The sequence below is a fragment of the Prinia subflava genome, chromosome 8 (assembly GCF_021018805.1).
Source record: "Prinia subflava isolate CZ2003 ecotype Zambia chromosome 8, Cam_Psub_1.2, whole genome shotgun sequence".
In the NCBI taxonomy this organism is placed as follows: domain Eukaryota; kingdom Metazoa; phylum Chordata; class Aves; order Passeriformes; family Cisticolidae; genus Prinia; species Prinia subflava.
Genome location: NC_086254.1, coordinates 9,833,468 through 9,860,110, shown reverse-complemented (window position 1 = coordinate 9,860,110; position 26,643 = coordinate 9,833,468). Strand labels below are relative to the sequence as shown.

Here is a 26,643-nt window from a genome sequence, read left to right as displayed (position 1 = left end):
TTTATTTTATTTTATTTTATTTTATTTTATTTTTTCTAGTCTTATTCTAGCCTATTCTTATTTCATTCTATTTTTTTCTCTTTTATTTTTTCTATTTTATTTTTTCTCTTTTATTTTTTCTCTTATTTTCTTCTCTTATTTTTTCTCTTATTTTTTCTTTTATTTTTTCTCTTATTTTTTTCTCTTTTATTTTTTCTCTTTTATTTTACTCTCTTTTTATTCTCTTATTTTTATTGCATCTAATTTTATTTTGCTTATTTATTTATTTATTTATTTATTTCATTTTACTTTGTTACTATGTTAATTTATTTAATTTTATTTCATTTTATTTTACTTTATTTCTTTTACTTTACCTTTATGTTACTCTATTATATTTTACTTTATTTTCTTTATTTTACTTTATTTTTTTAAAATTCTATTTTATTCCATTGTTTTATTTTTTAATTCTATTTTTTTTTTCCATTCTGTTTTTCAAGTCCCCAACACCCAGGGGTTCCAGGGAAGGGGGGATGTTCCCTGGAGGGCAGCAGCCCTTCCAAGGTAGAGCCTGAGCTCTCCAAAAGCAGGCAGCTCGTTAGCTAATACATTACACCAATCAAGGAGAGTTATCTTAAGCCACAATTAATCTGCTCCCTGGCATATGTTGATAGGGAAGCATCATGCTGTTTCTTAATTAAAAGCAAACGGATTAAAAATGATTAATAAGAGTATTAAATATTCTCCCAAACTAAAAGCTTTGGGATTCTTGGGTAAATGGAGCTTTACACAGGTCTGGGGCTGTCTCGCAGCTTCCCGGGCTGGGTTTTCCCCCTTGCCTGGAACCTTCCTTTGTATGCTGGGAATGTTTGTGCATGGCAGGGGCACAGGCAGGGAGCAAAACCCAACGAGTTCCACATCATAACGAGGAGAAAAACAATGAAATAAGCAAAATGCTGAAGTGACATCACCGGGCTGAGACAATCAGAGACATCGTGTGAGAGGAAATAAAATAATCCTGGGGTTTCTGAAGTGTGTCAGGAGCTGGGATGGGCTCTGGAACCAAAATTCCTCCCTGGCAGGGTGGGCAGGCCCTGGCAGAGGTGCCCAGAGCAGCCGTGGGTGTCCTGGCAGTGCCCAAGGCCAGGACAGGGCTGGGACAGTGGGAGGTGTCCACTGTGTACCCTGACAGGAGGGGACAGCAGGGGACAGGGACAGCAGGATAGGGACAGCAGGGGACAGGGACAGCAGGAGAGTGAACGGCCTCAGGCTGGGCATGGGGGAATATTGGGAAAATTCCTCCTGGAAAGGAGAATTTCTCCCTGGAAAGGGCTGCCCAGCCCTGGCACAGCTGCCCAGGGCAGTGCTGAGTCCCCATGCCCAGAGGGATTTAAAAGCTGTGTGGATGTGGCACTTGGGGACACGGTCAGTGGTGGCCTGGGCAGTGCTGGACTCGATGATCTCAGAGGTTTTTCCAGCCCTAGTGACTCTGTGACCCCCTGGTTCTGTGTCCCCAAGGTGTGGCAGGCTCTGGCCGCAGCAGGGGGTGCCAGGGAGGTGCCACCACGGTGTCACCGCCCCCAGCTCATTGTCATTCTGCCTTTGACTTGGTTAGTGATAACAGAGAAGGATAGTGCACCTTTAAATGAGGAGCTTTGTGTTTAATTACCCAAATAAAATGACATAAATATGAATGAGTGCTAATGGCAGTACTTGCTTTTCCGGAAACCATTAACAAAATGATTCTTAAATGATTTGTAAAGAAAATGAGAGGAGAGGAGAGGAGAGAAGGCTGTTAGGGGCTCACACACTCCTGAGTTATTACACAGCCAACTATCTAGCAAATACCAGGTGAAATGATCTCGTGAAAGGCAAGAAGGGGGCTGTGGCTGAGGGTTCCAGACCCCTGAGCTGCTGTGCCCTGCCCAAGGGGCCGGGGCTGGCTCAGGGCCTGGCTCAGGGGTGCCAGCACTGCTGGGGACACCAGCACTGCTGGGGACACCAGCACAGGGCCAGTCTGGGGGTACTGGGCACCCACAGCTCCCCTGAGGATTTAGCACTGGGAGAGCACCCAGAGCAGCCAGGGGATCCCACTGCTAGATCAGCCACATTCCAGCAGAACTGGGGGAGCTGATACCCAGGGAAACTGGGAATTACCTGGGCCAGCTCCTGCGGCTGGTGCAGCTCCCTCTGCAGCGCTGACCAAGTCCCTCTTTGGTCCCCTGCCATCGCATTTCTGGCAGGATGGAAAGGAAATAATTACCCTTTGCACTCGTGCTGGTTGTTAGGTGTGTTTGTGGGGATCCCCAGGCAGATGTGCCACCCACAGCTGCCACTCCAGGAGCCGTGGGACACATCTGGGGAGGGGGCAGGGCTGGGGTACAGGCTGAGCTGTGGGATTTTGGCAGGCCTACCTGTGGGACAGCAACAAGGACCTGGTGGAGTGGCTGGAGAAGCAGCTGACGGAGGAGGAGGGCGTTCGCTCGGTGGTGGAGGAGAACATCAAGTACATCTCCAGGGACTACGTGCTCAAACAGATCCGGAGGTGAGTGCAGGGAGGGGACGTGCCTGGGATCAGGGGTGGGTGTGGGATCAGGGGTGGGTGTGGGATCAGAGCTGGCTGTGGGATCAGAGCTGGCTGTGGGATCAGGGGTGGCTGTGGGATCAGAGCTGGCTGTGGGATCAGGGGTGGCTGTGGGATCAGAGCTGGCTGTGGGATCAGAGCTGGCTGTGGGATCAGGGGTGGCTGTGGGATCAGAGCTGGCTGTGGGGTCAGAGCTGGCTGTGGGATCAGAGCTGGCTGTGGGGTCAGGGATGGCTGTGGGATCAGGGGTGGCTGTAGGATCAGGGGTGGCTGTGGGATCAGGGGTGGCTGTGGGATCAGGGGTGGCTGTGGGATCAGGGGTGGCTCTGGGATCAGGGATGGCTGTGGGATCAGGGATGGCTGTGGGATCAGAGCTGGCTGTGGGATCAGGGATGGATGTGGGATCAGGGGTGGCTGTAGGATCAGAGCTGGCTGTGGGATCAGGGATGGCTGTGGGATCAGGGATGGCTGTGGGATCAGGGCTGGCTGTGGGATCAGGGATGGCTGTGGGATCAGGGCTGGCTGTGGGATCAGGGGTGGGTGTGGGATCAGGGCTGGCTGTGGGATCAGGGATGGCTGTGGGATCAGGGATGGCTGTGGGATCAGAGCTGGCTGTGGGATCAGGGGTGGGTGTGGGATCAGGGGTGGCTGTAGGATCAGGGGTGGCTGTGGGATCAGAGCTGGCTGTGGGATCGGGGATGGCTGTGGGATCAGGGGTGGCTGTGGGATCAGAGCTGGCTGTGGGATCAGGGATGGCTGTGGGATCAGGGATGGCTCCAGAGCTCCTGTCCCCTCCCAGCCAGAGCCACACGCTCAGGATTGCAGTCCCTGTGTGGCCGAGCCCTGCTGCCCCAGCAGTGTCCCAAGAAGCTCTCAGCTGCTCCCTGCCCTCCCAGGGCCGTGTCCCCCCATAGCCCCCCACTGCAGCCCCCCGGAATCCCTGCTGGGAGCTGCCTCCCTCACCTCTGCCCCTTTGCAGCCTGGTGCAGGCCAATCCCGAGGTTGCCATGGATTCCATCGTGCACATGACCCAGCACATCTCCCCCACGCAGCGGGCAGAGGTGGTGCGGATCCTCTCCACAATGGACTCGCCTTCCTCCACGTAAGAGCGCCCGTTCCCAGGAGGGACCGGGGCTGGAGCTGGGAGCTGCCCTTTGTCTGCACCGCCCGCGCCGCGGGGAGGCTCAGGGAACGCTGCTGCAGGGACAGTTTTATTCTTTCAAATCAGGCTGGCCAGGGGAGGCGCGTCCTTTGGCCAGGGACACGAGGAAAATGTATAAACACAAGCGCCTGCGGAACTGAGTCCCCGCTGTCCTCCTGTACCTTATTTATTGACCAGAGCGGGGCTGGGTGCTCCGGTACCGCGAGGCCTTGGCACGGCAGGGCCCTGCAGGGACATCCTGTCTTTCCAGGACACCCCTGTCCTTCCAGGACACCCTGGCCCTGCAGGGACACCCTGCCCTCCTCTCCTGTCCTGCCCCGTGCCCGGCAGCAGCAGCTCCGTGCTGCCCAGTGCCAATGTCTCTGTCCCCTCCCCGGGGACCCCCGCAGCCCCTGGCTGTGTCACCGGTGATTCGTGTGTCACCCTCTGTCAGTGGTGATTTGATTTGTGTGTCCCACGTCCGTCTTGTCTCGTAGGTAGAGGAAAACCTTTAGCTGCTGTGGCCAGGGCTGTCCCCGTGCCCCCAGGAGGCTCCCGGGCTCCCCAGGGCTTCCAGGGTTTTTGGGGGGCAGAATTTTGGGGGCTGAACCCCCCTGGCTTTGCCTTTGTGCCCAATTCCTTTCGAACAGGCTGTGAATTGTGTGAAAGGCCCTTCTGGGAGGAGGTTCAAGAGACCAAAGTGCAGCTGCTCAGCCTTTCTGCTCTCCCTTCCGTGATGTTTTCGGGGATAGATGGGGCAGCCCCACTGTGTATCCCTGGTGTAAGTGCTCATCCCTTTCCCGTGGGCAGGAGGCAGATCCAGGCAGTTGAGGTGAGGGAGGAGAAAGGACAGAGCCAAATCCCCCAGCGGGGCTGGAGCTGCCAGAGGAGATCTCAGTGTGAGGATCCGAGGAGAGCTTTTCTCCATCATCCCGCCCTGCCCCAGAGCTGCCTGTGCTTGGCTGGGGAGGGGCCACTCTTACCTGGGCATGTGAAGATTGCTGGGTTTGGTGTCTCATTCCCATGGTCAGGGAGAATTGGGTGGCAGGTACGTACAGGAAGGGTCCCCCCAGGCTAGCCCAGATCCCAACTCCTTTTCACAGGTTTTTTATTAACAGCAGCTCAGAGCTGCAGTGCTGGAGGGCAGCACAGCCCACCCCTCGCACACAGCTCCTGCCCCGGGCTCACCAGTGATGGTCCTGGGAGGATTTCAGATTTTACAGCCCCTCCTTTAGTGCAGCAGGAAGGGCTGTCCATCTGAAGTGTGGTGCATCAGAAGGGCTGTTTTTATGGGAGAATTAATCAATGATGCTGCCAGTGCCTCTCACCCCTCCTCGTTTCCTCCTGAAGTGCAATGCAGCCCTTCTGCCTGTGGTGCCAGTGACTGGAGGTGCCAGCCCGGGGTCGCTGCTCCCTGCCCGTGGCCAGCAGAGCTCGGCCACCTGCAGGGCTTTGCTTTTTTTTAATAGTTAAGAACCCTAATTTGATTTAAGAGATTTTTTTTTCCACTAGAGCCCCCTGAACAAGCCCCAAAGATGCTTTTGCTTACGCCAGGGTGGGCTGCAGCAGGACACACAGACAGAGAATGTGTCAGCCAGGCAGGACCGGGACTTGTGGGGCTCCTCCTGCCTCCGGGATCCCCCGTGGTGGTGTCACCAGAGTCCCTGTTCCAGGACATCTGCAGGGGCAATGGGAAGTGTCCCCCTGGCCCCCCCTGCCACAGCCTTGTGCAGAGCAGCGCCCCCATTTCAGTGTTACAGCACCGGCTCAGGCCCCACTGAGTCTGGGGGGAAGCAGCTCCAGAAAAATCTGCTGGGTGCCATCGGGGGCTGGCACTGGCCCTGGGGGCCTGGGGGTGGCAGCAGCACCTGAGATGTCCCCAGGTGTGTGGGGGTCACCGGGTGGGGCAGGGTGAGGGAAACCCCTGGGTACGAACGGTTCTCGCTGGTGCTGAAGTATTTCACTTACCTCAATTTCTTTTAATAAAAAGAATGAATTCCAGCTCTGGTGCTGTGAGTGGAGTCTGTCACCCCTGTCCTGGGCGTGCTGGGGGAGCTGAGCTGTGCTTGAGGCCGGGCCAGGGCTCTGTGGAACTCCTCCAGGTCAGCTGTGCCCTCACCTGCAGTCCCAGCTCACCCCACAGCTCTGCCCCATCCCAGCCTGCTGGTGTCCCCTCCCCACTGCCATCCTCCACCATTTATTGACATCTTTGATGTCACAGTGAGTGGGACAAACAGGGAACAGCCCCCAAACCCCAGTGACTGCTGCTGAGCCTCGTCCCAGGGCTGTTGTGTGGGCTGGGATGGTTGCCTGGATGGTCTTGGAGACCTTTTCCAGCCTCATTCTGTAGGAGCCTGCAGGGAAGGGCCCACCAGGACTTTGGCTGAAGGATGTCTCTGGGAGCTGATCCACAAAAACCCTTTGGAGGTCTCCACGTGAAAGGTGAGATTGAAATTTGCCCACAAGAGCCACCGCAGCTCCAGCAGTTCACAGAATCACAACAGTTAAAATTTGGGAGGTGGTGAGGGGACAGACCCTACTGAACTCCTGCATCACATTTAAAACTCTTTAGCCTAAAATATCTCCACATTAAAATGCCAAGAAAAGACGTACCAAAGCTGTAAGCTCTCCAAAGCCCAAGATCAAAGTGCCATCATCTTTTAATGTAAACCTTTTGTTGCATCAACAGTCTTAAGAGGGATGAGAGACATCAAAATAAAAACTGAGACAAACTGGGGCTTTGTAGCTGTTTTTTGTTTTAGTCTCTTCTCTCAATTTGGGCCATGAAATAGGTCAGCTCCATTACTGATCAGCCTTCCCACAAATATTTAAAACAAATTGAATTGCACACCCAATACCCATCACAATTACGCCAGGCACAATAACTAAATTAGCAATTCAACAAAATAATTGGAAATGCGATTCTCTCCATTCCAGAGCCTCCCCCGGGGGTTTGGCCGATCTATGGGGGGAAAACTCTGCTTTACTAATTCTGCAGCTAATTAGAGACACACTTGTAAATGAAGTTGTTTGTCTGAAAGTTGAAATTCTTCGCTGTGGCGGGGTTGGGGGGAGAGGATTAGCACAACCCTCTGTCCCTCCCTCTGCACACCCCAGTCCCCAAAACACCTGAGTGTTTTGCTGAGGTGTAAATGCCCATTTGTGGAGGTACTAATTAGCAGCTGTATCATGAATTAATAAAGAATTAATATTCTATATGGAGGGGGGAGAGGGAAGATGTCACTTGCTGTTAATTGGCAGCGTTAGGAAAACTTGCTGGAACTGCCCCTGGTTGTTTCTGTGTGCCCAGGAACGCTCGGGGAGCTGTGCCCGTGCTGGGCACCGAGCCACCCTGGGGACACTGCTGGGCCACAGTGCCCTGTGCCACCACCCAGGCGGGCACCCAGGGCTGCTCCTCGGGCTCACAGGGGCCGCCCTTCCCCTGCCCAGACTCCTTCTCCTGCCCTTCTCCTTCCTTCCCACAAGGTCAGCGCTGCCGCGGGGCCAGGGCTGTCCCCGTGTCCCCGGCCCAGGTGGTGGCAGCGATGGGGACGCGGCTGCTTCAGCACTGATAAGTGAACTCAAAAGCAGAGCTCGGGCTCTTATCTCCTCCAACAATACCGGAGGAGTTATCACACTGAAAGGGCTTCGTGTTACCCTTTTAACATCACAGCCGGAACAGGAACAGGGAAAAAGCCCCGAGAGCCCCGGAGCTGCGGCTGCGGAGGACACGGGAGTGGCACAGGAGGGTGGCACAGGAGGGTGGCACGGGAGGGTGGCACGGGAGGGTGGCACGGGAGGGGCAGGGACAGCCCCAAGGCAGGGAACTGAGGGGTCTCTGCCTGCAGGGCCCCCGGAGCTGCCTCACCCTTGCTTTGCTTTCTGAAGGAAGCCTGAGGAGTTCCCCCAGGGCAGGATCACAGTGGGACAAACAGCTCACAAACCCTTTTTAACTGAGTGCCCAAACCCCGGCCAGGGCCAGGGTAACTCTGGGGGACAAGCCAGGGCCACCCCACGGATCAATGACACCAGAGAAGCCCCGTTCCTGATGATCAGGGCAGCTCCTGAATTCCCTTCACGGGGATTTACTGCAAACCCCCCCTGCCCTCACAGGGGTCACCCCTGCCCTGTGCTGGTGCCCTGCCCGGGGTGTCCCAGCCCTGCTGGACACGCACTGCCCACAGGCACCAGCAAGAGCTGAGTGTGCCCCAGTGCTGGGATGGAGAATTCCCAAAGAGCTTCCCACAGCAGCAATTCCCTGGGACATCCCCGGGTCGGGGTCACCAAATGTCCCTGTGTGTGTCCAACCACCAGAACCTCACCTGGGAGCTCTGGTGCCTGCACAGGAGCACCTTTCCTCTGTTTTAAGGCCACAGTAATTATGGAAATGACATTTAAATCCTCCTGACTGGTGAAAAATCAAGTCACACACTCCCAGTGTGCAGCCAAGCACCAGAACAGGGCACTGAACCCCCCAGCCCCCAAATCTCCAAGGTTTTAACCCAACCGTGGGGGCTGGATCGTGTCCCTCCCCCCACACCGTGCCCAGGCTGCAAAATCAAGGTCAGGAATTTAAAAGGACTTTTTAAAAATGAATTGTCTTTGGGAGGAAAAGCATTTCAGGCAGGGCAGGGGGTGTTCAGCCAGGCTCACTCTCCCCTCTGATTTAGCAGGGTTTGATGCTCCTGCAGGGAGGATTTTAGGGACAAACCAGAGGCTGGAGAGAGCACCTGGAGCTCAGTCCCAGATCTAATTCTGCTCCGGTTCTTCTCCGTTGGTGACTTTTCCAAACAGCGACCGGTAAAGCTCCGTCCTGGGGGGAAAAGGGGAGAGGCAAAAGTTACTTTTCAAGGTCAAAACGGAAGCAAAAGGCTGCCACAAACCCTCCACTCCTTCAATAGGAAAGGCCTGGTGTAATTAAAAATACATTCGAGAATCTTTATTAATAAATACAGAGGGGGGAACCTGTGTGAGCCCAATCCCAGGCAGGACAGAAATATGGAAATATTCCAGTGTGGCTGGATATTGGATCTCCAGAGAATGAGGGTTTCTATAAGTTTGCCCTTTACAGACAGGCTCTTCAAGTCAGAAAACAAGATTGAATATTTTAATAGGATGTACGGGGCCGTGAGGAGGATTCAATCACACAGCCAACGTGGGGCTGTAATTTAGTTTTCATACATTTTCTTGGACAGTACTTGAAAAACAATGAAAATGACCCAGCAACAAGATTCCAATTAATATCCCATGTGCAGCAATTCTGATAACAGGAGCAAATTTCCCTTTAAAAAAAAAAAAAAAAAAGAAAAGAAAAGTGGGCTGGAGTTATCTTTAATTTTAGAACTAGAGAATGTGAGCTGGGGAAAGGAGAGATCCTCATAAACCTGGCATTTTAAACCTGGCATTTTAAACCTGGCATTTCTGGGCATGGAGGGAAAAGCAGGGGAAGAGGTGGATTTTCTCAGACTGCAGTTCCTAAAGCCTCTTGGCTGCACACACGGGGAGGAGTGGGTGCACTGATGGGATTTTTGGGTTATATTTGGGATATATATTATTTTTGGGTTATTTTTGGGGTATTTGGGTTTGGGCCCTGTCCCTGCTCCATGGGAGGGTTCCCTGTCAGCTCCCAAAGAAGGAATTCCATCTGCAGCAGTGATGGCAGAAAAACCTCCCCAGGAGGGGAGGGAATGAAATCTCAGTGCCAGCAGGATGGATGGATGGACAAGGGTCTGTCCTGCCCGCAGGGAACAGCCCCAAACCTTCCTCAAAATCCACCCTGAAGGCATTTGGGAATACCCAGAGGGGCCTCTCTCCCCTCTCCAGGGTCTCTGGGCCCTTCTCCCTTCCACATTAATTTGTTTTTTCCACCCCCAGGAATGTGAGGGAGCTCAAAGCCAACGTGCACATTTTGGGGAACCCCACGGGAATTACTCAGAGAGTAATTCTGTGTCTGCCCCATGAGCAGCTGAACCCCCAAAGTGCTGCTTTCCCACTGGGGACACCCAGGAGGAGAATTCCTGGGGATTTTCTCTTCCTTTTGGTGGGTCTGAAGCTCTCCTGTGGGTGCAGGAGCTCAGGGATCGATGCTGAATTTGCTCCAATCCCACAGATTTTAAATAAACAGCCATTTTTCAAGCAAGCAGGGCCCGGGGAGATTTCAGGGAAGGATTTGTCTTTGCTGGCACTGACAGGCTGTGGCGTGGAAACTCCAGGTTTTGGGGTCAGGGGGATTCCCTCATCCTCCAGGAATGGCAAAAGGAATGGGACGAAGCCAAATCCCAGTGGATTTGTCTGGATAAGGACACAGCAGGCACAATGGCAAGAGGAGAGAAATCAGGTGGCCCCAGCACCCCCAGAACAGGGCAAATATTTCACCCTGAAAATATAAAATAACCCAACCCTTTTCCCCCCTCTCCTCATCAGCCAGGCTCCCTTTCTTTTGCAGCCTCTCCCCTCAGCAGGATTTAACCATGCAGAGTAAAACTCATCAATCCTCCAGGTTTAACCTTGTCTGTGTTTCAATTCACCAGGGTAAGTGCAGATTTTAATACTTTCAGCCCCCTTAAGGCTATGCATAATGAACTTGGATTTTGGTTAAAAAAATATAAAATTCCTCTCCTCCACCCACAGATATTAAAGATCAGACTTGAGCCAGTGGGTTGAAACAGCCAGAGGTACCTGGAGGAAAGGTGACTTTAGCACGAGGAGGTCTGGAGTGCTGAGGAACAACCTGGGCAGGAAATTACCACCACTTCCAGCTCAGGTACAGCAGAGCAGGTCAATACTGGGGTCTTCCCTGAATTAAAATTTAACTTACCCTTTATTGCAACCCACAAAAGCAAGTAATGAGCACTAACATTTTTATTTCTTTTAAACTGTCATTTAGGCTGTAGAGGGGATAATTACCTCTTTCCACCGTAGTAAGGTTTTATCACCCTTAGTGAGGCATTTTCTAATTTAATATTTTTACTGTATTATCATAAAACCTGTTTCTGGAAAAAATGATCAGGAACCACACAGCCATTTGCCATAAAACATGTGTGTGTGAGTACCTTGGCTTAATTATTTATACATCTCTTCCAGAGGCAGGGGATGGCACCTCCCCACCTGGACACTGCTGCTTCCAGGTCAACAATAGCATTTTAAAAAATTAAATAAAAGCAGCTAATTAAATAATTAATTAATTAAATAAATATATAAAAGCTGGTTCTTCCCCCTCCAAATCCCAGGTGTTGCTACTACAGACACTTTATGGGCACAACAGAGAGGAAGCAGTGCCCTGGATGAATATGAATAGCTGCAGCACATTTCAGAAATCTCTGTGAAATATCAAAATAGAAATCACAAAAAACTCCCAGCAGATCCCCAGGAACCCCCTCTGCCCCCCTGCAGCAGCACCAAACACTCAAAGGAGAAACCAAACATGTGCCTGCCCATGAGAGGGGAGCTGTCCTGTGCAATTACAGTCATGTTATTTCCTTTTTTTTAAATATAGTTCTGTAAACCACTAGAAGAACAATATTAAGGGGGAAAATTCAGTTTCTAGGGGGTGGATTTTTATTAAAATAGCAATAGTGCTCCAGTCACTGCTGTGCTTTTTAGTAAAAATACCCTCCAACCAATTTCTCTGCCTTTCCCCAAGTACCTTTTACTTCTTCTCTTCTTCTACCCAAAAAAAGAAGATAATTTAGAATCTGCCACAAGCAGAACTGAAATGAGTACATCCCCCATTCCTCCTGCCATCCTCCACAGGGAACTATGAATTTTTAATTCACAAAAACTGGAAAAGAAGGTGGAACATTAACACCCGTGGAAAACACAGCTCCTGATGGAAAATGAAGTTTGTTGATGGATTTCTTGGAAGTATTTTTGCCTGTACCAGACTGGCCAGAGCAGGGTGCTGGTCACACCAGCTTTGGGGCTTCAATCCATGGATGGATCATTCACTGAAGAATTGGATTTGATGACCCATGAGGGTCTCTTCCAGTTTGGAATATTCTGTGAAACGTTTTGTCCAGTGCTGTGAAATTCAGATTGAAATGCCCAGCAAGCAGAGCAGGTACAGGAAAACAAAACAAAGCTGAGGCCTTAAATTTCTCAATAGAAATTAATAATTCTCTCAAAAAATGAAAGGAAGAGGAATTGCAGGTGAGCTTGGTGTGCCCAGTGGATTCTACCCCACTCCAAATCCCAGGTATTGCTGCCCATACCAGGAAGGCAGAACAGGCTGAAACCTTTTATTCCCAGCTCCTCCAAGGCTGGAGCAGCCCCAGTTCCAAACCCCAAAGCCCAGAGGGATGAGCTGTGCATTCCCACCCCTCCCAGCACTCCCTGCCCCAGCATTCCCAGCTGGGCTCACTGGGATGGGGCTCAAGGGGCTGTGGGGCAGCCCCAGGAGCTGGCCCTCGCCCTATTCCCAAAATTCCAGCCGTAAATCCCTGGCCTGAGGCCCCAGTGGCCCACCCAGCCCTGGAGGAGGCTCACAAAGGCTGCTGCAGTTCCTCCCTGGCAGCAGGTCGGGATGGGCCCTGGTGCCTCTGCAGATGCTTTCAGCCTTAAATCACAGGAGGGGACATCTGACCTCTGCCCTGTCCCCTGAGAGCAGGCACAGGGTTCATAAATATTCCAGAGAGCTGGTTCTGGCCCTAAACAAAGGCACAGAGCACCTCTGGAGGGGCTGGGTGTGGGGATGGGCTGAGGAGAGGGGGACAGCAGGGGATGGAGCTCGAGGCTGTCCCCAGACATAACCAGCCCTGGGCTCATCCCTGCTGTCCCTGCACCAACTCCAACATCCCCTGCAGCAGCCCTCAGCTCCTGCCCAGCCCTGGGCAGAGGTGGAACCTCCCTCACCCTGATTTTGGCCCCAGTCCCATTTTCACAGCTCTGGCAGCACAAAGCACAGAGGATGCAGAGAACCAGCAGAACACAGGGAGGTGCAGACACCTCCAGGCTGCTCCACTGATCCAGCAGCTCTGATTTCCCCAGGAAATCCATCAAATCCATCCTTCCCAGGCTGGTTTGGGATGGGTGTTTGAGCAGGGCAGGCTCTGGGGTGCTGCTGGGAAGTGCCCTGTGCAGAGGGAACCATTCTCTGTGCTCCTCATATTCCGAGGATGATTTCCCTCTTTCACAGCTTGCCTGTTTTATAACAGATTTGATGCAGGAGAAGACAAATTGTCTCACAAAGGAAAAACGACAAATCATCTCGCAGCCCTTAACAGGTTATTTTTTTTCCCCCCTTTAAGAGGGAAATTTCCCTAGCAGAGGCTCCTGTCTTCTTGCCAGGGATGTCAACCCTCAGCTGAGGGGACACGATGACTCCAGCCCAGAGCCACCAGCTGGGTCACACCTCAGCCTGGCTGCAGCACCAGCCCTTCCAACAGCCCTGGGGAGGGAAACCTCACCACTCCCCAGGCTGGGGGGATCTTAAATAAAACCAAAATCAGGCACAAAGAGAAGAAATTTCAAGGCCAGGCTGGACGGGGCTTGGAGCAAGCTGGGACAGTGGGAGGTGGAGGGGCTTTAAGTTCTCTCCCAACCAAACCATGCTGGGATTCTGGGATTCTAGGATAACAAAGCTGTGGTGCCTCAGGATCAATCCAAGCAGGTTTAGTTTCCCAGGATAAGGTTTTTCCTTTGGTTCCAGACTGCCCTCCATGCTCCTGCTCCTCCCTTTGTTTAATAAGGCAAAGCCAAAGCAGGACATCCTCTCTGCCAGGCTGTGCCTGAACAAACCTGGAGGCATTTTCCTCACACCAAAGGGGTCAGTGGGGTTTGTGCCACGCAGAACAGGAGCTGCTGGCCCAGTTCTTCCAGCAGGAAGGGCTTTGCTTCCTCCCAGGAATTCTGTGGTGGTAAAAACCCTGGATTGACAATCACCAAGCCCAAATTCCTCCAATAATCTGCTCTCGTGGTGTTTTAATACTCCAAGCACAAAGTGAGCCAAGTTAAAGGCTGGTATCTCATGAACCTTTTTTTTAAATTTTTTTTTTATTAAACTCTTATGTCATATAAGTAAATTAATCTTTTAATACCAGGATTTCCTGCTACGTACCCCCCTCTGCTTGCAGCAAGACTCTCTGTGACAAAGCAACTGCACTAAAGGGAGAATGCTGATTGGGAAAACGCACAGGATCCAAGGGAAAGGCTCTAATCCAGCCCTCACTGGCAGCTGGATAATCTGGGTGTTAATTCAGCCTCCCAGCAGGCTCCTGCAGCAGCAGCACCGGGCAGGCTCCTGTGCCTGGCAGGGTCCTGATCAGGGGTTCCTTTCCTGCCCTTGGATGTGGGATTTAAGGAAGTGATTCCCACTCACGCTGTGGTGACACTGCATGGCTTGGCACAGCCCCATCAGAGCCACCTTCTCCCCTCTGGCTCATAAAGGATGAAAATTCCTCCTCCCTAATGAGGAGGATCCATTTGCCGAGGCACAAACCAACCTACAGAAAATGGGATCTATTCCCTCTCCTTCCCCCAGCTGTACACCCCCCTCGGGAATTCCAGCGTGTCCCTGGTGTCCTGCCTGACTTTCCTGCAGAAAAGGCTCCTCTGGGCTCCTGCAGAGCCCGGGGTGCCACTTTTAATGATGATTTATGGGTGCCCTTCCCCTCGGGGCTGTGGGGAGGGGTCACCCGTGTGACACCGCCAGCCTGTGTATCAACAGCAAATTATAAACCATGTCAATCCCAGCTAATGCAAAGCTGTAATCCTCTTTAACAAGAGATCAAATCAGTGCCATGAGTTATGTTCGTTCTGTAATCTGATAAGAAATAGAGTGAGCCTCTAATAAAAGAGTAATGAGAGCCCTTAATGATGCTGTTAAAAGGTAGCGCCAGTTAAAATATTGCTGTTGTTGCAGCTGATTAGATCACTGTTGCATATTTGCACAATCTTGTTTTACCTGTCAGAATAACCTGAGTTGTCTTGGGAGATAAAGGTGTTTGGACCAAGCATCTGTGTCCTTAGAGGATGTCTCTTGCTGCAAGTTCCTGTCCTCCAGAGGTGAAATCGGGATGTTCATCACACTCTGCAGTCGTTTGACACCAGCCCCTGCTGTGTCTGTGCTCAGTCTCTGCTCCCCTCACACAGGGGCAGTGCACAGAGCTGAGCTGACTGACAGACAGACAGACAGACAGACAGGATGAACCCCAAATGGACCAATGGACATTAGGACCACGTGGCTGGAGGAACAGCTTGCAGCCTTACCACGTTTCTTTTTGTGGTGAGAGGATCCAAACAATACTGAAAAATCAGAGCAGCTTGGGCTTTGCTCTCACTCGAGAAAAGAGGGAATAAAAGCAGAGTAAAGCAGCTCTGAGAAAGATGCACTGACGAAACAGCACAGGTCCTGTGGACACAAAACTTCTCATCCATAAGTCCCTGCAATCCCCCAAAAGGCAGCAGCAAAAGAGCAGCAGGTATTTGGCTTCCATTTCACAAACAGACAAATGACATCTCTCCCTCACAAAGCACAAACATGTTCCACAACCCAGGGGAAAGATGTTTCTCAAGCTTTTTCCATCCATTCACTGGAAAAATTATTCCACCTCCTTCCCACCAACAGCTCAGCTTCTGGAGATTTGGGTTTAAAGTGTACTGCTGAAGAAATACGGCTGGAAATGTGGGGGAGCTGTCTGGTAACTGCACAAAACCTCACTGGTGTTTCCTTTACTAATTACCACATTAAAACATTATAGTCTTCCAATAAAATGCATTACTCTTTAAATAGAGATAAACACAAGCAACATGAAAGTCTTGAGTGAATCTTGGGAGAACTATTCCAGTTACTAACTAAGAAAATGCACATTAACCAGAATGTAGAAGTTGCCATTTCTGTTAGAAGAGAAGCTCTTTTTAAGTTCTGACTCTGCCTGAAGACACCAGGTAGCTTAGCTGTGTATTTCCAAACTAATTCCAGAAAACGGGGAGATTGCAAAATGGGAGGAGCTCTGAAGCAGGAATCAAAACGTAGGAGCTGAGATTTATGACAACTCCCAGTTTGGTGTCACAGTAATTACAGAGTGAAAGCTCAGCCAGGCTGCCAGGACAGATGTGACCAAGACACCCAGGCTATGACGCCAGTGACAAATGGGGAACTGATAAGAAGGAATGGAGAGGGTGACAGGCTGAAGAACAGGTCAATACCACGCTGTCATGGAGCCATTTGAGAAACATAATTAATCTCTTACTCACCTGGCATCATCATTCATTGTGCAGTGGTCAATAGGTGCCATGAAGCTCACCAGCTTGCTGTGGACGTGGTACCTGGGGAGAGCAGCAGCAGCACATCAGGAGGGCTCAGGGGAGGAAACGCTGCCTGCCTGAGCAGGAAAAGCAGGGCTGGCCTGGGGCTCATCCCCAAGGAGTCACCAGCTGCAGCTGGCAATTCCCCTCCCTTCCCAGGACAGGAATAACCAGGTGATACAGGGAACTGAGTAACAGCAAATCCCTTCTCATCCCAGCGAGGGAGAGGACAGCAGCAGCCTCAGGACAGTGAGCCCCTGACAGACAAACAGCACCAGACAGACAAACAGCCCCTCCTTCCACCCTCCTCACCTGCTGGCACCTGTGCCCACTGCAGGCAGCAGCAGCAGCTCCAGCACCCACCTGCTCCCCTCCTGCCCTGCTCTGTGCTCTGCAGGGCCCTAAAGGACAGCAAAACCCCACCCTGGAACACTTCCAGAGCTGGAAAATCCCACCCCAAGCACCTTGCAAATGGAGCATGTAAAAACAAGGGAAGGAGGAGACAGGAAAAGGCCTGTGCAGAGATGGGATGGGGCATATTCCCATCACCAGAACATTCCTGCAAGCTGTCCTGCACCTCCAGAGAGAGGATCCCCTTCCCATCTGCCACCCTGGGCAGGAGCCTGCACGGATTCCAAGATTTATATTCAAGGACCTGGCATAAAATTTCCCAGTGTACAGAGAACCTCTGAATGAGCAGGCTTTAAACCCCGTGTCCAAGGGCAGGGGATTCCAAACCCAGGCGTTTGTGTGCACTGCCTGCCCACCCCAGCCTGAGCTGCTTCATCCAGCCTGCTGCTATTTTTAGAGCTTGACAAATAGCAGGCAAAAGGATTCACTAGCATTTGCCCAGAATCACCTTTCCACTCTGCCACCTCTGCACTCCCTTTTGTTTGCCCGTGCAGGAACACTCCCTGGGGCATGCTGAGCTCACAGCCCATCTCAGAGGGCTCTTCAGGCACAGCCTCACACCAGGGCTCCTCTGCACTCTGCTGCCTTTGTCACTGGCACTGAAGGGACTGCCCTGGTGCAAGGATGGAGCCAGGACAGCCACAAATGACAGGTCACAGCCTGGGGACAGCCAGGGGTCCTGCAGGGACAGCTGGCACGGGCTCGTGGCCGCTCAGGCACAGCCTCTGGCACTGGCTGCCTGTCCCCATCTGATTCTTGCATCAGGATTTGAAAAGCCCAGCCCAGCAGATGTAAAATATTTCATTTGGTGGAGAGAAGACACCCCACGTTGCAGCAGCACAGATCAGAAAACACTGACATGTGGAAGAGGTGTGAAAACATCCCTTCCTTAAGTTTGATTTTTGAATGAACTTATTTCGCCTCTGAATGCCCAAATTTCCCTTGTGTCAAGGGAAGCTCCTGAAGCTCCTCAGCCCCTACAATAAACCAACCAGGCTCTAATATTGAGGCTCTGCTAAAAAGGGAGAGCTAAGCAGACAGATGAAACTTTGTACTAAATACTTGCTCTCCAAGATCTCAAGGTCATGCAGGCAAATTTAAGCACTGCTGTCCCAACTTTAGAGAAAGAGAAGGAAGAACAGAGGGCCAGGGATGTGCCTGGGGTGACTCCAAGTCTCTCAGTGGAAGCACCAACTATCTAAAAACACTCACCTGGGCTCTACTGCCCTATTCTGAAAAATGCAGCAGCTTCACTGCACCTTAATCCCACCCACAGACTGTGAGACTTTCCTTCTTTTATCTTTATTTTCCCTGCAGGGTCAGTACAAGTTTTAGTTAAAGAAGCAAAAAGAGGCACCTAAGATGTAAGAGGCAACTGGCTGGGGGGAGAGCTGCCCTCCCAGGAGTGCTGCAGGCACAGACTGCACACAATGAGAGATTTCCCCATTATTCCTGGAGGTTTACGAGGCTGCCTCAGTTCTGTGATGTTGTCAGGAGTTTTGACTGAATCCTGAATATATCCAATTATGGGTGATGCTGACAGAAAAGAATATTGATAGTCAATAATTACAGGCTTTTCAGGCCAACAAAGTAGCTCTTCCCTCTTTCAATAAATTATCTTATGACATCTATCTTAAAAATTGCTATGCCAGGCCAGACCCAGACTGACTCCACTGACTTTCTATCAGATGCCATCTAAACTCAGGATTTATAGTTTACTCACAAAGGATGGTTAATGTGGTGGATTTTTCAGGAAGCAGAGCAGCTTTTCAGCATCCTCCCTCCTCCACCACAAATCATGCTGATCTCAGGGAGACTCAGGGAGCTGCTCTGCCACAGGGAAACACCTCCTGCTCTCCAGGCTTCCCACAGGGAAGGTTCTTCCACCGAGTTCAACCCAAACCAGTGATCCAGGAGGGAAATGATTCGGACATGAGGGAAGCTGTGAGGTGAGTTACCAGCAAAGAGAGATCTGACACCGAACTGCAGCTGGCACTCGGTGAGAAACAGAGATTTACCCGAGGTATTTCTGCACATCTCCCCCTGGAGGTGCTGCCCACATCTCAGTCAGGAAATATAAATTGCACCAGAGGGGTTTAGTGGCCCTCTCTGGAAATTACAGCCCCAAATGGCTCAGGGACACGTGAGCACCTTCCTCTGGTGTCTCCTCAGCCCCTGACTGGGCAATGCTCCCAGGCTGCACCCACCAAGCTCCCATTCCAGGCTCCAGGAACATCAGCATTCCCCAGAGCAAGAAACGGCCTCAAATTCACAACTCAGCCAACACCCCCAGAGCCAGCTGGGGTAAAACACACCCAGAGCTGTCAGAATTTTCTTCTTTTGCAAAATCAAGACCTGTGTGTGCTTGCAGAAGGTGCCACTCACCGGATTCTCCTGCCTTTGCTGGCTTTTCTGTCCACTTTCTTCTTTATTTTGCTCCGTAACTTCTGGATGGCCAACCACTGCCTGGGGAGTGCAGAACAACAGGAACACAACTTCAGAGGCATTCAACACTCCAAAAAAAGACTCTCTGATCCCCAACTGTATTAAAAGCTCTGCTTCTCAACCAGAACTTCCTCAAGTCAAAGAACTTTCCAGCAGGGAAAAACTTCTCCTGGTTATAAATATTTTTTTTTAACTGAAACGAGCGTCATCTCACCTGATTTATACAATGAAAACTTGACATCAGGGAAAAAAATCTAACAAAATCCAATTACTGCAATCTTAATATAATCTTAATTACTGTAATCTATTTTATTGTAAAGTCAGATAAATGTACAATGCAATCACCACTTAAATGTAATTTTGTCTATATCGTGTTAAATCACAGTGAAGAGCTTTCCATAATATTCCAGAAGTACACAAAATAAATTTGGCACATTGCACTAAAATCTGGGTGACATTTTATAAGAAGAAAAGTTGTTTCACCATCCACAAAATTTCCTGATGCATTTTCTTCCCCTCTCTATAGACAACCCCTCCAAAATTGTTTCAGGGAGGAGTCCAACTCCAGCTTTTCCAGCTTTCCTTGGCTTTTACACTTTTCTGAATTAGAGCCCGTGGCCATTTCAATGTACACTGCTCATGAAGTGGCATTTGCAAGATTCTTTACTTTGTAACTCTAGAATTAAACAGAGAAATAAGAGCCTCCCTGCATGGAATTATATTTTACTTCTGCATGCAGGGAACATTCCCTGATATTGTTTTAATTGTACAGAATCTTTTCTTAGGGGAGGGATACACAGAAATTGCTTTAACTGATGTCAGAAGGTTTTTTCTTCTAAGACAACACCAAAGCTGAGCTAATAAAGAGACAAAGCCAAATTTCAGCAGTGGGCAGCCAGCTTTTGTGGCACTTAGTGCTGCAGGAACCACTGAGAGACAGAAACACCTGGAGCAAACCTTTCCAACAGGGAAACACCTCCAGAGGATCACACACAAACAGCTTAAGAGTCAGACTGGGTGACCATAACTCAGGAGGCTGTTAGAGAGGAGGAGCTTCCTGACTGATGTCAAAATGCCTTTTTCCAGATGAGCTTTTTCCAGATGCTCTGCTGGGCAGGGATGTCCCGGGCACTCACCTGCCCATGGCCACCTGGTCGTTGGGGTCCAGGGCGGCCGTTTTGCGCTCGATCAGCTCTCGCAGGAGCTGCAGGAGAGACAAAAATCCCGTTTGGAACAAGCACAGGTGCTGTGTACCCAGCTCCCACAGGTGTGACAGGGTGTGCAGGGGAAGCTCAGCCCCACAGGGCTGCCCCACACTGCTGGGGGAACTGAAACAATTCCCAAACAGAAGTTGGGCAGCGATACTCAGAGAACAGCACAGCAAAATCCTTTTTATAGCTACAGCAGGGGTGCTCAGGCAGCCTTTTCTATTTCTTTTTGTGTCCTGAGGGCTGGGGTTTGTCCTCTTTGCTTCCTGCTGCCAGGGGATGTTGTGAACAGCCTTTTTGGATCCTTGGCTGGTGCTGTGTGTTTATCACCACTCGCTGCAAACCGTGTGTGCTGTGCCTTGGGTATTGGCCAAGACATCAACACAAGGAGCAGAAATAAACCCTCCAAAACGGAGGGGAACAAACTGCTTTATGGATTTCTACATTTCACAACCAGTGAAGTTACTGCCTCAGCTCAGAAACACCTAAACAGACCCACCTGGAACCAGAACCCAGGCAATTCCAGGGAAGAAAGGATGCAGGATGCTTTTCCTCCACCCTGTACTTCCCTCTCCTTCAAGGCATACATCACATTACCAGAAAAAAGAGTGATTCAAACATAATTAAAAACCTGCCACTAGTTCGTTTTTTTTTTTTCCTACTTGCTTATTTTTGGAGATTATTACTGCAGCAATTAAATTTAAAAATTCCAGGAGCCAGGCCACTGGTTTATTATCACTAGAAAACAGCAAGCTACTTCTCTGCCCTGTTTATCTGATTGATTCCCAACATCTTTCTGGCACACAATCTATCAGTTTATCTCTGCCACTTCATCACAGTCACTTCTGGCAGCTAAATACAAGATCCAAATCCAGTGTTACACAGACACACGACACAGTAAACCTGTGTAACACCGCCACTCTGCAAACAGCTGCCCTTAAGGCTAAGCAGAAATGGGATCTCGCTTTCCAGTCAATATTCTGTCAAAAGCAAGGTGGGAGGGAGGCTTGGAGCAGCAGCCACAAGTGGTGCAGAGAGGTGAGAGTGGTTTGTTCTTGCTCCAGCAGGGAGGGTGTGTGCTGCCTCCCCTGGTGCTGCTCACAGATGTCACACACACCCCCTGTGCATCTCCTGCAGGGCTTGGCTCCTCCTGCCGGCTCAGAAATCCACACTGGAACACCCAGGAGAGCCCCAGGAGCTGACAATTGTGCCACACTGGTGAGAACAGTGACAGAGGGCAGGGCTGGATGGGACACTGGGCAGGAATTGTTCCCTGGGAGGGTGCCCAGAGCAGCTGTGGCTGCCCCTGGATCCCTGGCAGTGCCCAAGGCCAGGCTGGACAGGGCTGGGAGCAGCCTGGGATAGTGGCAGTGTCCCTGACAGTGATGGGGTGGAACAAGATGAGCTTTAAGGTTCCTTCCAACCCAAACAATTCCATTTTTGGGGCAGGTTCCTAACCCTGCTGACCTCAGGGCTGACGAGGCTCTCCAGGGCTCCAAACGTTCTCCCAGTGCAGTGTCAGCTGTGGGACTGGGGACACTGCCTGGGAGAGCAGAGCGAGGCAAAGATGAGGGAGAAGTAAAAAAAAACACAAAGCAGGAGCAAGAGGGAAATTAGGAAATGGAAATAAAAGCTGTGAAGCATCTTGTTACATCTAAATAGCGAACGTCTCCGAGCTGAGGTTATAAATCATGCTAACAATGGTTACTAAAATAAAAGTGGATGTAGCCAGAGGCTACCACTGAAAAAGTCAGGCCAGGCCTGCCTGGCTGCCTTTGGTCTTTAAGGATTTGATTAGTTTTCTGCTCTCTGGTTCAGAGTCTTGCATCCAGCCCGTGCTCCAGAGCCAGCCAGGGCTCGGGATACAGAGTGAATGATAAATTCATTTACTGAATAAAGCAACACTGTTTTCCCAGCACAAGACTTAAACCACTTCCCAAACGGTAATATTTCATTAAGGCTGGCGATTCTGCTTAAAATTTATTAGTCAAAACAGAAAACTCTCATCAGACCCCATATATTCCATTAGGAGTGATATATGGTGTCTCCCAATGTCTAATTATTAACTAGGAAGTGTGAGTAAATCACCATCAGCGTTAAGCCCTGATGTGTGAAGACAGAGTTAGGCAATTCCAGCATCAAAAGGCTTTGATTTGAAACAGATCCTGCTCTGCTTTCCCTCCTTCAGCTCCTCCCTGAAGTTGCAGAGCCTCAGCTCAGTCTCCCAAGTGCAGGGAGGCACAGCCCCGTCCCACAGCTCTCCCCCAAGCCCAGCTGCTCCCCAAAAGCTGGGACAGGAGAAGAAGCCATGGCAGCAGAGGGAATCTGTTGGTGCCAGCTGAGTTTTCCCTGGCAGGACCTGCTGATGTGTGCCAGGAGCTCCTGCCTGCTGCAGAACCCCAAACCTGCCCTGGCACCAAACCCCTGTGCAGTGCTCCCCACTGAATTCCCCACAGAATTCCCCTCAGTGCCAGCTGCAGATGCACACCAAGTCCAGGGACAGCATCAGGGGACTTGGAAATGCCATCAGGGTGTTGTTCAAGGGTAACAGAGGCTCATTTCTCATTTGAGAGGTCAATTTTCATTTTAGAGGTTAGGTCTCATTTTCATGCACTATCTATCAGTGTTTCTAATCCTACACTCGCTGACCTTTCTGATTTGCAGACCCCTAAGAATTTCCAGTTGAGACAAAGAGCTAAGGAGAGCTGAAATCAGCCTCGTGACAAAAGGCTCACTTGTCTTGGACCTCACAGAGCAAATCAAATTTAAAAAAAGTCCATCTATAGATCCCCTTCCAAGCTCCCACTCAGCAGCCGTGTAACATTCGGATTTCTACCAACACCAGAGAAAATTTAAATTTGCAGCTCAAATATTATTTTAAACCCCCTTGAAACGCTTTGTAAAAACTTAATTTTTATATTTAATGAAATGCAAGCTGAAATCGCTGGACAGTCTATTTTTAAAACCCATTTTATTCAAATTCAGGTTTGTGTAACATGCACAGATTTGCCTGTTTTCGAATAACCCATTAAGAGAAGCTCCAAATCAAGCTTTAAAATGTGTTATTAACCATCTACCCAGCCATTTGAAAGATACATGCCTGTGATAAGAGTATTGTATTGCCATTAACCTGTGGGATGGTTCGAGACATCTCTTATTCACACAAAACTCTAAATGCATCTAATTAAAGCCACAAGATCAGCTGTCCATATTAATCACTCACCGGTTTAATTAAGGTAAACCAGCTTGTCACAAAGCCAGGCTTCTCTCTATTCCTCACCACTACTGACTTTTAATAGTTCTGTGGGTTGGTAATTCCTTGTTTGTGGCGTGCTCAGATTCCTGGAGAAGACACCACACTGTGGGCCCAGGGAACTGCTGGGGACATCCACCCACCAGGGAAGCTTTCCAGAGTCACACAGGGGGTTTAAGGATGGATAAATCCCAGTTTGGGGGGGAAGAGAACCCCTCTTGGAAGGCTTTGGTGTTTTTTTGGATATTCCCTCTCCTCTCTGGCTCCTCTCTGGTGCCCACAGCCAGGACAAAATGCACACCACCACCACAACCAGGGGAGGAGGGAGCAGAGAGCAGAGCAAAAAGGGGATTATGGATATTCCCAATTCTCCCTAGGCATACCTGCTGCCAGCAGTGATGAACATTTGTTCTGGGAAGAGCTGCTACCAGTGGAACACTTAGCATATGAACACTAACCTAATTCCTGTTGGAAATAAACCAATTTCCACTCTCTCCTTCACCAGAGGAGTATTTCAACCTAACAATAAAATCTCCACTGTAGCATGTCAGAGCAGCAGCTCCCTGGTAGCAGGCTGGAATTTTAAGTCTTAATGCTGCAATATCAGCTGTAAATGAATTCTACGTAAATATGACTTCTAAAAATAAAAAGCCTTTTTCTTCCCTAAAAACCATGTGTGAAGGAGAATTTAAAGGGAAAGGAGATGGGCTCCAGCCTCTCACTGCTGCCCCTAATGAGGAGCTTTCTGAAACACTTTTAAACTATTCCCACCCAAATAAAGATATTTCACTGCATTATCCAGCTCAGCTTTCCATCACCATCCAGTATGTACTGTATACATATACTGTAATAAAAACTGTAACTGCTTACAAAACAAGTGATGAACAGGAGAAAAGGCAAAGTGGGATGAACAGGCAGAAGGGAGTTAAATCCTGAATCATCACAAAATTCCACCAGACCCACCTGCTGAATTCTACTGAATATTAAGACCTGAGCAAGAAAATTGTTTTTCCAGAGAAAAACAGATTAATTAAAGAGTTTTTTATTATAATCTATAATAAAACAGTATAACTACTTATTCTGTTATCATTAACTTGTGCACATTCATCAAATCTGGTTCATTTTTACTTGCCTAATTTCACACTGACACACAGAGGAAGCTGCTTTCCAGCTTATCTGAGTGTTTACCTTTTAAGCAGTAATCAAAACAAATTAATAACTATAAAATGCCATTTAGAAGAAGGGGAATGATCCCAGGGAAGGCCTGGATGTAGAATTGAACAGGAGGGAGAGGCAGGTGCTGAAATGCAGGCTGCAATCAGCGTGATGCACAGGGGTCAGAGGTTGGGAGCACCCTCAGCTCGGTGCTGATCACTCCTGCAGAGGCAGCTCCCTTGCTGGGTTTTATTTCCATGCCCACATGCAATCACACACACACACAAAAGCACTGCTCAGTTCTGACCCAGCCACAGCAGAGCCATTCAGGCCCTTGGCAGCTCCATTGTGCTGCGCTCTCCCTGCTCTCAATGCAATGTTCAGCTCCAGCTTAGCGCCCTGACAAATAAAGGAAAGCACTTTATGAATCCAATTTAATTGGGAGGTGACAGAAAACACAGGGCCATTTTCTTCAGCCTTATCCCTGAGCTGGCTCCAGCTCCAATCTCCAAACCCCACAGAGCACAGGACACGAGGCAGGGCAGAGCAGAGGGCACCCCACAAACTCTGGGGATCTGCACGGACCCTCCCTGCCAGGAAGCATTTTGGGCATGGAGGAGAGGGGAAGAGTGGGAGGGAGGGAGAGGAGGAGGGAGAGAGCTCAGAAAAACCCCAGCAAGGGAGGAAAATGGATGTGCAGCTGCCCGGCAGCTCAGCAGATGTCTGTGTGTGATGTACGAGGCCGGGAGAAGCTGCCGGAGCCGCTGCCAAGGACTGTGAGGTGATTAAAGCCTGCGCCAGGCTCAGCCCCATATTTCCAGTCCGTGGGGCTCCCACAGTGGCACCCATGCCTGGCTGTGCTGCTCCTGCAGCTGGAGCAGCAGGGAATGCAGTCTGGAGCATTCCCTGACTGCACTGGAGCCCCTGAGCCCATCCCATCCTTCACCTCTGCCCGGGCTCAAACTGCTCCAATTTGCTGCCACTTCCCTCTTGGGAAACGGCCAAGATACAGTTGTGCCTGGCAGACCCATTTGTTTTACTCAGGTGATTCTCTTCCCTCAATGACCTCTATTAGTTTAAGTTTTAATTTAGATTAACCCCAGCACCCCAATTAACCAGTGAGGGGAGAAGCTAAGCTGGGCCTGCTCATATTTCTGAAATCACGATTTAGCACAGTTGCAGTTATTAGAGGGAAAGATGGGGACACTCAGCCATTGCTGCTTCCTTTTAAAAAATTAAAATTTCATGGCCAAGAAGCACCTTCCCTGCACGGGTCCTTGGTCTGCCAACCTCAGCTGTTTCTCCACTCCATGATTTTGTTATACTAATTTCATTTCTTCTGTGTTTTTAGGGTCCAATTTGCCCCCAAAGCTGAGCTTCTGGGCCACTTGGACCCCAAATTCCACCTGAGCATTATCTCAGCAGATTTGGCCCCTTCAATCCCTGCTGCCAACAGGACAGGCCCTCTCCCATCACCTCACATGGCAACAGCTCTCTCCTACTCCCCAGGCACTTCACTGACCATTCTAATAACTATTCAGATCAAAAATTTCTGTCTTTCTAGTGATGTAATGATATTTGTTTAATCCTGAAGTTCAGGTTCTGTATTCATCAAAGCAGGCAGAGGTTTTCACACACTGGGGAAGGACTCACAGTGACATATTCCTCAATATGTGACAATTCCAGTTGTTCATAAAGCTGGCACTGTCTTTATTCAATAAACTACAAGCACAGTGTTTCCCTACACTGGCTGCAGAGTCCTTGCTTCTAAGAATTTTGCAAATAAAAGGAATAACTGGCCTGGATCCAAGCTGGCCCAATTCCAAGAGAAGTGCTGGAGCAGCCCAGGAGCTCTCCCATTCAGCAGGTAAATGAGATGATTTAGGCTGAGACAAGAGCAACTCCCAGTGCTCCTGAGGATCTCCTGGCATTGTTTTTCCTAAGGGGGCTCTGCCCACAGAGAACATCACCTGCAGAGAATTCAGAGCCTTTTCTCCTGTGTAGCCACAGGCTGCAGCTCCTGCAGCCCTGACACACTCAAGCACCAGCAGCAAATTCACATCCACAGGGGCAGCTTCAAACTCACACAGCCCTGGGGCAAAAACTGAGAGCAGAGTCCCCCGAGGGACGTGCAGAGATTTTGGGTGTTAAAACAGGTAAAGAGAAATACGGAGCAGAGAACCAACTGCATTTTCTCTGTAAGTATTGAAACCCAACTGGAGCCATA

At 50.1% G+C, this 26,643-nt stretch overlaps 2 protein-coding genes across 6 annotated transcripts in view; one reads left to right on the top strand and one right to left on the bottom strand.

Moving 5' to 3' along the window:
- ACACA (acetyl-CoA carboxylase alpha) overlaps positions 1–4,541 on the top strand; it is a 100,640-nt gene extending 96,099 nt beyond the window's left edge. For all 5 annotated transcript variants that reach the window (XM_063402876.1, XM_063402878.1, XM_063402875.1 and 2 more), the window contains 2 exons: positions 2,385–2,521; positions 3,540–4,541. In XM_063402876.1, coding sequence (XP_063258946.1) covers positions 2,385–2,521; positions 3,540–3,666 — 264 coding nt within the window. In that variant the 3' untranslated portion in view covers positions 3,667–4,541. The remainder of the gene's footprint in view (positions 1–2,384; positions 2,522–3,539) is intronic.
- Positions 4,542–8,280: 3,739 nt separating this feature from the next.
- Positions 8,281–26,643, bottom strand: part of AATF (apoptosis antagonizing transcription factor) — a 33,515-nt gene continuing 15,152 nt past the window's right edge. Inside the window, exons 9-12 of the mRNA XM_063402881.1 lie at positions 19,937–20,004; positions 18,741–18,821; positions 15,894–15,965; positions 8,281–8,514 (exon numbers count right to left, since the gene is read on the bottom strand). Coding sequence (XP_063258951.1) covers positions 8,451–8,514; positions 15,894–15,965; positions 18,741–18,821; positions 19,937–20,004 — 285 coding nt within the window. The 3' untranslated portion in view covers positions 8,281–8,450. The remainder of the gene's footprint in view (positions 8,515–15,893; positions 15,966–18,740; positions 18,822–19,936; positions 20,005–26,643) is intronic.